A 13022-nucleotide genomic window follows, 5' to 3' on the forward strand; every position below is an offset into this window, starting at 1 on the left:
CACAGGCCTCCCCACATCCACCAGGCGGGTCACCTGCTCGTAGAAGGAGATCAGGTTGGTCAGGCAGGACCTGCCCTTCCTAAATCCATGTTGGCTGAGCCTGATCCCTTGGCCATCCTCTAAGTGCTGTGTTAATACACTCAGGATGACCTGTTCCATGATCTTGCCTGGCACTGAGGTCAGGCTGACAGGCCTATAGTTCCCTGGCTCATCCAACCGGCCCTTCTTGTGGATGGGCACAACGCTGGCCAGCTTCCAGTCCTCTGGGACACCTCCAGTGAGCCAGGATACTAAAAGATGCTTAGTAGAATTACAGTATAAGCAGCAACCCCTCAAAGACCTGCTACAGCACAGGCTCATCCAGTATCAGTCACTTTGAGGTACACCTATTCCAGCATGATCATACCCATAATAGCCTCAAGCACTATACCTGCTCCAGCATGGCCTTCCCATGCCTGCAGTCCCTCCAGGGGAGTACCTGCTTTATCATGACCACAGTTTGAGGTCCTCCAGACTGCATTTTTTGCACACCTATTAATGCTTCGAAGTGTACCTTCTCCAGCATGGCCACATCCTTGGACCACAATCCTATCAGAGGTACATCTGCTCTGAGACAGCCAAGGCCACAGATGTCTTGAGATGTACCTGCTCTGGCAGGAGCTTATCAACAGACACAAGGGTGACCTGCTCCTGCATGGACTCATACACAAGTCACAGTGCCTCTGACTTAAGTTCACACTGGAGCTCCAGTTTGTCCAGTACAGCAGCACTTGAACAGCAACAATGTTCTGGCCATCTATCAGCTCAAGCACATTACTGCCATTACCAAAATGTTCTTACGCAGAGCAGAGTAAGATAAGCAGTTCAAAGAGTAAAAGCAAAGAGCAGCCACTAGCAAGCACTAGATTCTAATGAACAGTAAAGCAAGTAAGCCTCAATGCAAGCATAGAAGCCTGTTTATTAATGGTTAGACAGCTATAAATTAATCTAGCAATTTCCAATCAAATCTGTCATTATCTTGAACCCTTTGAGCCTCACAATGGGCAGGGAAAAGGAGTGCTAGCCAGCAGCTAAGTCTCACACAGCTATTCACTAACTCCATGAAGTGGGATAACAGCAAGAAGCAGAAGGGTAAAGTGAGAAACTTGTCAGTTAAGGACAATTTAATAGGTAAGCAAAAGCCACACAGAAGCAAAGCAAAGGAAGAAATCCATACACTACTTCTCATTGATGGACAGGGGTTTGGCCATCTCCAGGGAAGTCCAGCTACATCGCATGGAACAGTTACTTGAAGATAGAACATCCCTTCTGTCAGTTAGGGTCAGTTCTCTTGGCTGTCTCCTCCCAACTTCTTATGCATCCCCAGCCACTGGTGGGGTAGGGTGAGGAACAGAAAAGGCCTTGACTGTGTAAGCACTACTCAACAATAATAAAAAACATTCCTGAATTATCAACACTGTTTTTACCACAAGTCTAAAACACAGCCCCAGACCAGCTGCTGTGAAATTAACTCTATGCCAGCCAAACTCAGCACACCAAGTCTCCCAACAAGTGTAACCATGAATTTAAAAAAAGTACATCAACCTATTTACTCTGAAGTATTTATATATAGTTATAGCTATGTAGGACATATTTGCTATAAATACATACTTTAAGACTTACATCTCTCATCATGGCATTTTGGCCTTATTTAATTTCAGATTACCCAAATGTAGCTGTTTTTCTTTATTTAGAGAATGGGAATTTTTCACTGAAAGAAGGATATGCATGTGAACTAAGTGCTGGAAGATATGATTAGAAATGTGGTAGTCTTATAAGGAACAGAAATGTGGTAAGACTAACATATGTTTTAAGCAAAGCAGTTTTATTTGTAAACTATTCGATGTAAACTGGGTAGTACAGTAGACAAATATTTTCTTATTACCAGATAATCATGAAGTCTCTTTGGCATGGCACTACTGCAGTATTTTTAGTAACTTTACCCATGTTCACTTCCCAAAACAGGAAGATTTACTCAAAGTCCAGAAGAATGTTGACAAAAGTTAAGACTATTCTCTTCAGTGTACAAATAGCAGAAAAACCTGACCATCTATAAAACAGTAGTTTAGTTTGTCTTCAGTATATTTACAGAATAATTTGATTTGGAAAGGACCTCCCCAGTCCACCTGCTCCAGTCTCCTGCTTGAAGTTGTGCCAGATTCACAAAAGCACAGATGAACGTCTAACTACTCGATACCCAACATATTTGGGATAGAAGGTAAAAAAATGAAAGCCACCCTGGTAACAACAGCTAAAACGCTGTAAGTATGATGGAAATCAAATATATTGGTGTGCAGTGACAAATGAGTCCCTGAAGAGCTTAAACTGACCAATGCAGTCTGAAATCAATAGTGAGCACAATTGTTCCTTGGGGAACACACCCACCACAAGCATCCAGCACTGTGCAGAAGGGTGAACCTGAGGCAGAAACGTCTCACTAGCCACCACTCAAAAGCTTCAAGCAGCTGGAATAAATGTCCTCTGATCAGCACCACAAACTCAGACTAACAACTGGATCAGTTGTGTAGGTGTATGCAAGAAATAAATTTAAGATTTGATGTCATTCAGTGTTCTGCTCCTGCTCTTGTCCTACCACATCACACAATTTCCCCTGAAACACAGAAAATTGAATCGTATGGTTTAACTACTTTCAACAGATCCTGATGTGAGGGAGTGGGTCACATCAGATGGCTGTTCTATAGTCAAGAGTAGCTGGTCCAGCTTCTTTCCAAGGTTTGTATTCTAAGCTACACACCTTAACTCTTCCTCATACACAGTAAAAGAAAAATTTCTGTCCATAGCTAAAACTAGAACAGAGGCCTTCTTATTAACTGCTGAAACTGCTCTTTTCTATGGAGGGGACAAAATACTTTAAGAATAGTATCTGAGCCCTACCAGACTGCTTCAGAAGCACTTTTAATTCTTCTAGCTAAGTAAGAGCTGGAAATACACAATCTGGGTTGGGCTTTGTCTGTTGATTTTGTTATTTTAAAGGAATACAAGGGATACACTGCTCAAGTTAAGAGAGTGAATAATCCAAAACTGTAACTTTGTTGACTCAAAGTTTAAGCCTCACACTAAAAGCAGTCACCTCCTAATATTTTTACAGACTTTTCTCCCCCTTAAAACTGCAATTTCAAGAACCAGCTATTGCTTATACACATTGAATGGGAAAGTCCTTCCTCTGGCACACTAAATCACCAACTCCACAAAACACTCCTCTAATTTTAATCCACCAGGCCTGGAATCAGGGATGAAAATTAAGAAAAAAAAAAGAAGTAATTATACCTCTAAACTAGTTAGTGAAATAAGCCACTCAGTTTCAGTTTATTCATTTTCACAATTACTGTATTGAATTCTCTGAATCCACAAAGTATTGATGTTATTTTGTATTTGTTTATCTCACACTGATAAATAGTATACACTAAGTCAGTGGACTCCCATCATATTTCTATCTACAGATTCTGGTTCTTCAGAAGACTCTAATTCTATTTTTACATGTCATTGTATCAATACTAGAGACAACATTTAGCAGTTGTGTATTAGAATGCTCCCTGTTCCTCCACTAGTGTTTAGAGTCCTCATAAAGAAGACACAGGAGTTTGGTTAAGAAAATTCTTGATCACATTCTGTTATAATCAGTGCTGGGCTTGAAATTAAAATACCTGAACTGTAGGCTGCTCAAACACAGAGAGCATGTTCTGTGAAGGGGTTAGCTGATAAATGGCCCAAAGTCAACCAGGACTGTAATACGAATTCCTTCACCTATTACTGACATATAAAACATGTAAGCTCATTCTTTAAGACTATTTTCTTTAGCACTCTTTCTAAAAGACTTTCACAACTCCCCATATTACTTGCTGTTAGAAGGAAACGAAGGCTTGGCAAGATGTACGGAAACCACTGAAACCCAGCTCCCATCTGCTTGTAGGCAATGAAAGAAGTGTTATCACTCCTTTACTTCTGTACACTTACACCATGAATGCAGAAAAACAGCATCTTTTTTTCCTGACTTCCAGGATTTACTCTCAGTGAATACCACATTACTGACTGTCTGCCTAGCCCACAACTCCTTTCAATTAAAGACACTTTTGAAGCTCTTTAGAGTAACTGGCTCCCACTTCAATGAAACCTTGCACATAACTTATTGTCTGTAAAATTCTTAATGGTTAAATCATCCTGTAGAGCAAAGATTTCTCAATTGTGTTTTTATCTTTCAGCAATAGAATGAAATAAGCACATCTTGCAAGTTTCACTCCTTCCTGAAGGGTGCTTTTCAAGCCTGGAAAGTGAGAGGCTAGTTTGAGTCTATCCCTTCTGCCAGCATTCCTCTATCCCAAAGAGCACGTAATCACAGGAGACAATTCCTGCAGTGTTCTTGGATTACAGGGATAACCTGCCATCTGAGTTTGAGGGCTTTTAAACAGTTCCTCCAAGAATCAAGATCTGTATCAAGGTATTGAGAAACATACTCGTCTTCAAGTTAGGGGGATCACCAACCTTTCAGCCTCTGCCCAAAACTACTTCTCCCTTATGAAACAGTACGTCAGTTACTGCTTCCTCTTACAGGAGCTGCTTATCACATCACAATCGTGCAATACTTCTCTCGATTATTTAGAAAGCAATTCACTCTGACAACCCATGTGTAGCCATGGATGAGTGCCAGTGAACAGGTTTTATCAAGTCTTTACCCAAAGTGCAACATCATGTTGCCTAAAATTACAAGTAAGCTCTAAGCAGGTATATTTTGATCCCTCCTTTTCCTCCAAGCAAATTCTTGCTTTTAGGTCTCTGTTTTCTCATCTATTCTACCAACATAAGAGCAATTAACAACACCCCCCACTTACACTTCCTTCATTTAAATCAACTTTATCACCTTGTTAAACTGAAATTAATGGGGGTAAGGGCACTTTAAAATGTGCTATTAAGTGCACTGAATGGTCATACTCATACATATTTTGTAGGAGTTCATAATAGATATATATATCATACAAGCTACTTTACTTCAGCCTCTTAAAGCCTCAGATTTTATATTTAAGTTCTAATTTTTCAACTTGTAAAAGACAATTCTCTCAATACAATTAACCTTACAGAGTAGTGATGTTACAGCAAAAAGAAAGTTGTTCTTGCAGACTAAGGCAGCAAAAATAAGATTTACCTACAGTTTAAAGAGAATTAAGTCCATTTTTTCTATCGAGGTGGCCTAAGCTTTCTCCTAAAAGGACAGAGTTCAATTAGTTTCAGAACAACGGAGAGTTAAATTCTCTTCTGTTGTAAAGAAATGTTTGGGTAATGGTAGCATGAATTAAAGAATCTACACAGCACCTTCCATTAAAAATAAAAGTTTAAATACATGCATTATTACATGGCTTGGATAGTACCATATGGCTGTGAACATACGGGTAGTTCACTTTTTAGTGAGCAAAAAGAAGCAGGGTTACTGGTACTTTATTCCACAAATTCCCTCAGTTCATGTCAGTCATTTGGAATAATAAATGAGATGAAATTCCTATATCCTTCAGTATCTCCCACCTGACACCATCTTTTGGCAATAAAGAAGCAGCAGCAGGCAACGACAATATTACAAAGCTTATTTCAAGAATAAACCCACAAAACAAAACTAAAAAACAACAACCCACCACACTCAAAAATCTCCACCAGAATTTTTCAGTTCTAGGGGATACAACAGAACAGAGCTCAGCCCAGGTTTCTTTAGATTTGCAGTCAGATACAGGGAACTGTCAACAAACTAGTAACCCTCTATGAAATATATTACCTTGAGATAATGAGAGCTGAGTAGACATACCTCATATCTTTAACACAACCTGAAGTGACACAAAGAACAGCCAGGTCATGTGCCAACATAAGAAAACTTTTCCCCTCTTGCATACCTGGTTCCCATCAGACTTCTGAATGGTTCCAGCAGCTGATTCAAAAGATCACCTGCATGAGATGCACTAAATCCACTTCAGAACATAAAAGGATACAGCCTTAGTGCGCCAGTCTGTGTCCCAATGGCCAGTATTTTCTGAACAGGATCAAACGCCAAAGCTGAAGGTTGATAGGGGAAACCATGGCGGACAGTCTAATAAGCCATATCACCGCAGTAATGATGGGTCAAACAGCAGACCAAAAATAAACAGAATCAATACTGTATGCTATGGAACAGGATTTCATGTTAATCATAATTAAGAATTACAATGCATTTGAACAGATGGAAAAAGATCAGTTGTCTTACATGAACCAATTATGAAAGATTTTAGACTAATAATTACTCATGCATCCTTGATCATCAAATGACAATTACAGTTCCTGAAACTTTGCTTAAATCTTACATTTCTTATGTGCAAGGATTTTATCAACTCAGCTTTCCCTGCCTTTCTTCTTGCCACCATCTACCTCATTCTCCAAGTAATTTTATTTTAAGCTCTAACGAAGAGATGTTTCTAGGAAGTTTGGCAACAAAACCAGACTTGTTGTTAGAACTATTACAAATTACTGGACTTGCTTCTCTGGGAATTGGCTCCATTTCAACGTGACAGGTCTCACATGTCAGTGCAACCTCTCTCGTTATATTTACAAATAAGAAAAAAGTAAAATAACAACCAACAAAACAACCCAAGCTCCACAAAACTAATCTCTTACCCTCAGGGAAAAAAACCACACAACAGCCCCCAAAAGATACAAAACCAAAAAACAGTCCTCCAAAAAAAGAAAAATAAAAACTCATCCATAAGATTCCTTCTTAATATGAAGCCATTGCCATATTTAGCTTTTTGGTTAGCCAAGATAAATTTGGTAATTGACCAAACAACTCCATTACACTACTGAGACTGCAATTAACCAGAATCAAGATCATAAGCATCCTCTACTCTCATTTCCTTTAATAAATGCACACAACATAAGCCATACTAAAGTTAGCTTTATCAATTTTAAAATCTTTAGTTTAAAAGAGTTATTTTAAGATCTCATAAATGCATAGCAGACTTCTGATACGTTCCTTTTAGTTTGCTGAAGTTGCACACATACTCCACAACTCTCAGCATTTCACAGTGAATAAAATCTAACTGCTACCAGCCCCTTTTCCCCCCCCCCGTTCTTTATGAACAACTTGCAGAAGTGACAGAAACGCCTGCAATACAAGATAAAACAAGGAGAAGAATCCACAAACAAGCTCATCCATATCAAGCTAGGCCATGGGTGCACTGTAAAGATAAAATGAGTATTGATATTCAAATCAGTTTTTATTCTTCTTGGTACAGCTGGTGGATTAATTCGTTGCATCATTTTCTGAAGTGTGCAGACAAACCGCACAAGCAAATTTAAAAACAAAACCCAAAAAAACCAGGAACTTCTCCTCTGTCTCTGTCGAAGATTTGCAATAGCAAATGCAACTTGCCAACATACTGCAGCAAAACCACCACAAACGTCTACAGCCTTTAATTCAGGCGCAAAAGAACAGGACAAGTGCACTTCCAAATAATGCAGAGCGACAGATCCCCCGTCCTTCGCGGGCATTAGAGGAGGCTTGTATTCAAATGCCGCGATAATCAGATCGGCACTACAGCTAGATATCACTGCTTCCCCCATCCTTCCCACTCTTTCTACGAAGCCTTCATGAACCCAGTAAATATTACACGCCTAGAAGAGCCTAAAAGACGACAAACCCTGAAACTCTCCAGGAAAGATGACTACGGAAATCCAACAAGACCTGCACAGCCACAGCCACATCCACCGCTTCCTTCCCTTCTCCTCCTCCCAAAATAATAAATCCAAGCAAGTAAACAGGAGCGGCAGGCAGGCTCAGTGAGGACTGTACCGAAGCACAGCCCGCAGCGCCCAACGCCAGCCGGCTCGGCTGCAGCATTCATTCACCTTGCAGAGCTGGAAGTGCTCGGACTGGAGAGTCTCCTGGATTTCAGTCTCCCGGTTCCCCGCCTGCTGCTGTTGAGCGGTGGACGACGCCGAGGCGACGGCGGAGACAGCTGTCAGGCCGTCCAGCACCTTCCTGATGTTAAATTTCCTCATGGTCTTCGGCGGCGGCGCTCCCCCGGCCTCGCCGCCGCCGCGCTGTCACTGCCGCCCGCCGCGCCGCGCCGCCCACCCCGCAGGCGGCAGACGAGCCCCCGTCGGGGAGGGCGGTGCAGGGGCGGCCCGCGATCAGGGGTGCCGCGCTCTCCGCCGCGGGGCAGCGCTCCTCCTCGTCTGCGGGGCGGGTGGCCAGGCGTCAGTCCGGCAGCGCAGAGATGCTCCTCATTGGAGATCGGGAGCTCGGAGACGGAGACTGAAGCCAAGCAAACAGGAGCCGGTCAGCCCCACCAGCGCCGCCGCCCGCGGCCGCTCCGCGCCCCGCCTTCTGGCGAGCACGGCTCGCCTCGGGCCCGCCCGGCCCCGCCCCGGACGCCCCTCCGCCGCCGCAGGTGTGCGGGCTGCCTCTTCTCTCCACGGAGCCTCCGCGTACCCCCACGCAGCCCCCCTCACATTGTGGCAGCTGTGGCCACCGCTGTCATCCGTCTCTGCGTGTGTGTGCGTGCGTATGCCGGTCCCCCCCTGCCACCGCCGCAGTCTCTCCCCCCTTCGCAGGCGCCCGCCCCGCAGCTCAGGCACCCTCTGCCTCCTCAGAGCTGCGTGTGCCGCCAGCCAGTAACCAGCGGGGCTTCTCTCGGCTCCTGCTGGCAGCTGCTACTGCCACCGCCCGCCCCCACAACCATCCTCCTCCTCCTCCTCCTGCCGCCGCGGAGGGCGCCTCCCCCGCCTCGCGTCGCTCCCCCTTGCCTGACAACGCGGAAGCGCAGCGCCCGGGGAGGAGCGGTGACAGCAACTACCGCGGCGCTCTTTCTCGCAGCAGGGGGGAGGCCGCGCATGTGCACTAACAGCGCTGGCACCCGGATGTGGGGGTGCCACCCCCCACCCCCCACCCCCCCACCCCCGCCGTACCGCCCTGCGTGGAGGCCGGAGCGGCGTGAAGGGTACGGGTGGGGCGCGGCAAGCAGGGCACCGCGCTGGCCGTGTGCTGGGTCTTGGCCTCCGGCCAGACGGAGGCGGGAGCAGGTAACAGGTGGTGGCAGTGACTGGAGGCTTCCGTGGGTAGCACAGTCCCTGCCGCTGGCGCGGCGCTGGAGGCGCACGGCCCCTCCTGCAGAGGGAGCTGCGCCTCCCATGTGGTTACACGCAGGAAATCTTCCTCGCGGCTCCGGGAGCGGGGGGAGGGAAACGGGGCCGGGGGGAGTTGCGCTTCATTCCTCGACAGCGGCCCGGACGTCGTGGCAGGTGTCAGAACGCGCCGGGGCAGTGCCGGTAGATTCCCCTGTGGTGTTTGCTCACGGTGGGGCTGGCGGAGCACGGGGAGCGGCGGTGGTGCTGGCAGCGAGGCGAGAGGAGTGTTTCCAACAGCAGTCATGGTTCATGGAGAGTTATGATCCTCCGTACCCTTCACTCTGACGACCGTGCTGGTGAGGGCTGCGCATTTTGTGTCCCCCGACCTGGCAGCGGGTCATAGGCACAAGCGGACTGGCCCGAGGGGTACTGCGGAGCTAGCCAGCACCACACCGAGCACTTACTGCCGGCCCCCGGCCCTCACGTCCCAAGGTGAGCCTCGGAGATTATCAAAGTGCTTCCGTTCGTTCTCACCGCAGCGAAACTAAGTTAAGTAGGTGGCACAGTTAAACGTTTCTTTCCACTATCTGCCTTTGTATACTGTTGTGTATTATGCTTTTATTTTTTCTTTAAGTACTAGATGGCATTTTTTTATTATCTAGTCAATGGTCAGGTGTTACACTTATCTCAGTCGTTGTCATATTGCTGAAGGTAATTATTCTTTATGATTCTTTCCTGAACTTTTCAACTATAATGAACTGGAGATCAGTCATCACTTTTGGAGGGAAAGCTTAGAGATCTGTCATTCAAGACACTGTCTTACCTCTCCAAGCTGTGGCAGGAATGCCTTAGCAGTAAAAGCCCACACAGTTAACTGGCCTTTCTAAGTGGTGCCTGATAGCCAGGCTTGTTTTATTAGCACAGTAAATATGATAGTACACAGAGGGAAATCAGAGCGGGAAATCAGAGCACAGCAAAATAGTTATGATGCAGCCATTATGATCACCTCAGAAGTGAAAGTTCCACACTCTTTTTTGATCAGTAACCCTATATCAATTTATATCACATTGCCAGCAGATACATGATGTATGAGCATTTGAAAGAAACCAAGACAGTTTACATATTCTTACAAAATGACTGACTCGTGATTGTCCAGAGCTGTTCCCCTGTGTAACCAGGACTGCTGGACACTTCTTCAAGTCATCCTCGCAAAGGTGAAAGAATGCTTCCAGAGATGGTAAAAATCCTAGAAATAAGACTTAAATAAAGATCAGTATATTTCTGATCTAAGAATAAACTTTTTTTTTTTAAGAGAGAAATGTGTTCATTTTCAGTATGTCTTCAATTATCCATTACGTATTTTAGGTAACTTTTAAATTGCAGAACTAATGCATAGCTTTTCTGTCTATTCACACATCCTTTTTGTAACTCACTGAACTGGGAAGAAAATTTGTAAAAATTGGCGACTTGAACTCAACATTTTTATAGGAGAGTTTGGATTTTCTATTTACATCAGCACCTAGGACAAGGAGAAATTCATTATTGCAGCATTGTACCAATACTTGTAAACATTTAGGCAAAGGTTGTAAAGCACACCACATTGAGACAGCAGCACTTCTCTGCCCTCACTCTTTCTAGATGATGCCATTCAACAAATCAGTGCTTTCTGGGACTTTAACTCTTCCTCTAAAAAACCAGTGGCAATCTTCCCTCTTAGACATCAGTGGGAACAGTAGTAGGCCTTTCACTTTTATAGTTCAGCTAACATCCCTGTTGTTTCTTGGGATTTGCCTGCTGTATGTCAAGGCTTCTTTGAGGCTTCCAGCACTTGCCCAATAACCACATCCTGTTTACAAATAGAACCAATTCTGCATAACCTGATTCATGTTGCCCACTTTGACCATCCTGCCTCTGATGTCTGAAATCTCTTGCCAGTGTTTTATACCCCTGTCCAAAGCCCAAGAGTCTTGCACAGCTGAAGAAGTAATCAGATTCAACTAGTTTGCAACATCTTTTGAGTTCAGCTATGGCAGAATCCAGCTGTGACAGAGCCACTGCCCGTGAGTCACTTATCCCCCTCAGCAGTGCATCTTCATTTGCCACACAAATTCCTGGCCACTAAATGAACCGTCTTGGTTTTGGACTTCTTTGCCCATCTTTCCTTACTGATGTTGTTATTAACTGCTTGTAGAAATGGAGAGGAAGGATCACCTCATTTCTTGATCGGTATTGTACAGGTACCACATAAGCAAGCACCATTTCTCATAGGTATTTGAGGCAATGGGGCATGTAGTGTTGGCCTGCAGTGCAATCACACAGCCCATTAGTTGGTGCATGTCAAATTTGTTGGGTCACAACTTTACAGATAACTGCAGAGTGTAGACATCGCAGTGCCTAGAGGTTTTTTTCCCCCCTCTACTTTATTGTGAGGTATTATATCACCAGCATTAGGATGAAGAAGAATGAGAATGATGGGTAGTCCCACACAATCCAGAATGAGTAAAAACGCACCCAGTAATAATGTATGCTAAGATTGGGTGGACTAATCTCAGAGCAGTGCGTAAGTAATGAATTTATAGTTCCATTCCCTGTGTTTGTCACTAATTTGTACATGAGCCCTAAAAGTGTTGCCTATTGTAACTGCCAGAGAAGACAGTGTACTCCAGGTGATTTTTGCACACAATAGTAATTACTCCGCTACTCAGCATGGATGAGAAAAGGACCATCAGAAGTGACCTCAAGATCTCTGCGTGGCCTTTAGCTGATCTAAAGTGTCTGACAGTCAGTTCAGGCTTTGAAGACTAACTAAGGGGCTTAGCTTTCCTGAGAACTTCTTAATGGTGCTTAGTCACTCACACTGCAGTCGGAATTGAGCCCCAGCCAAACATTTTCTTGAAATAAATACAAAGAAGCTGCAGAACTGTTCTGAACTCATTCTTTTCAGGTTGTTCTACTCAAACATATTAGGGCAGTGTAAGCACAGCTCCAAGTGACCTTTGGAAACCTTCCTTGGCTGCAGGGAAACTGGTCAAGCTTCTTAGAACTGTTGTCAAACAAACATCTGTAGTTTAGAATTGTCAGGGTTGGAAGGGACCTCAAGGATCGTCTAGTTCCACGGGCAGGGACACCTCACACTAGATCAGGTTGCTCACAGCCACTTCTGGTCTGGCCTTAAAAACTTCCAGGGATGGGGCTTCTACCACCTCCCTTGGCAACATGTTTCAGTGTCTCACCACCTTCGTGGCGAGGAACATCTTCCTAACATCAAATCTGAATCTACCCATTTCTACTTTTGTTCCATTCCCCCTAGTCCTATCATTACCTGAAACCCTAAAAAGTCCCTCCCCAGCTTTCTTGTAGGCCCCCTTAAGATATTGGAAGGCCACAATAGGGTCTTCTTGGAGACTTCTCTTCTCCAGACTAGCCACAACTCTCTCAGTCTGTCCTCATAGGAGAGGTGCTCCAGCCCTTGAATCATCCTCTTTCTCCCAATAATCTGCATTTGTGGCAAATACTAATGAGGATTTCTATCTATAGGTGAACCTATTTCTGCCACTTAATTCGAATAAGATGTAAACAAGAAGGAAATGAAAGAGCTGATGAGCACCTGGAAAAATCCTATGCTAGTACTTGCCCTAACCTCAAGTGGACATAAACTGTGTAGTGTTGGTAAATTCCTCCATTTCAGAAACATTGTAATTAACCTTACCTGTATGGATATGATGAGTTCCCGCATCTGGCAGCCTGTGTGGTCTTTGGTAGGCTCACAGATCATGGGCATCTTTTATTAAAGAGCTGTGGAACAGCATGACTGATGTCCTATGTAAGGATGCTGTAAAGCTGTATGGATATACATAGCAGAGACAGGGCCTGTACTCCTGCTTCAC

The 13022-nt window shown here is 44.5% G+C and overlaps 1 protein-coding gene across 10 annotated transcripts in view; it reads right to left on the reverse strand.

Annotated features, from left to right (window-relative positions):
* Nucleotides 1-8752, reverse strand: part of STXBP5 (syntaxin binding protein 5) — a 109054-nt gene extending 100302 nt beyond the window's left edge. For 9 of the 10 annotated variants that reach the window (XM_068152384.1, XM_068152370.1, XM_068152335.1 and 6 more), the window contains exons 1-2: nt 7915-8752; nt 6027-6124 (exon numbers count right to left, since the gene is read on the reverse strand). In XM_068152384.1, coding sequence (XP_068008485.1) covers nt 6027-6124; nt 7915-8067 — 251 coding nt within the window. In that variant the 5' untranslated portion in view covers nt 8068-8752. The remainder of the gene's footprint in view (nt 1-6026; nt 6125-7914) is intronic. The other variant, XM_068152316.1, reaches the window with a different exon arrangement.
* Between the last annotated feature and the right edge of the window lie 4270 nt (nt 8753-13022).

Source organism: Melanerpes formicivorus, unplaced genomic scaffold, assembly GCF_026170545.1.
Source record: "Melanerpes formicivorus ecotype bairdi unplaced genomic scaffold, bMelFor1.0.p_v2 SCAF_2, whole genome shotgun sequence".
In the NCBI taxonomy this organism is placed as follows: Eukaryota; Metazoa; Chordata; class Aves; order Piciformes; family Picidae; genus Melanerpes; species Melanerpes formicivorus.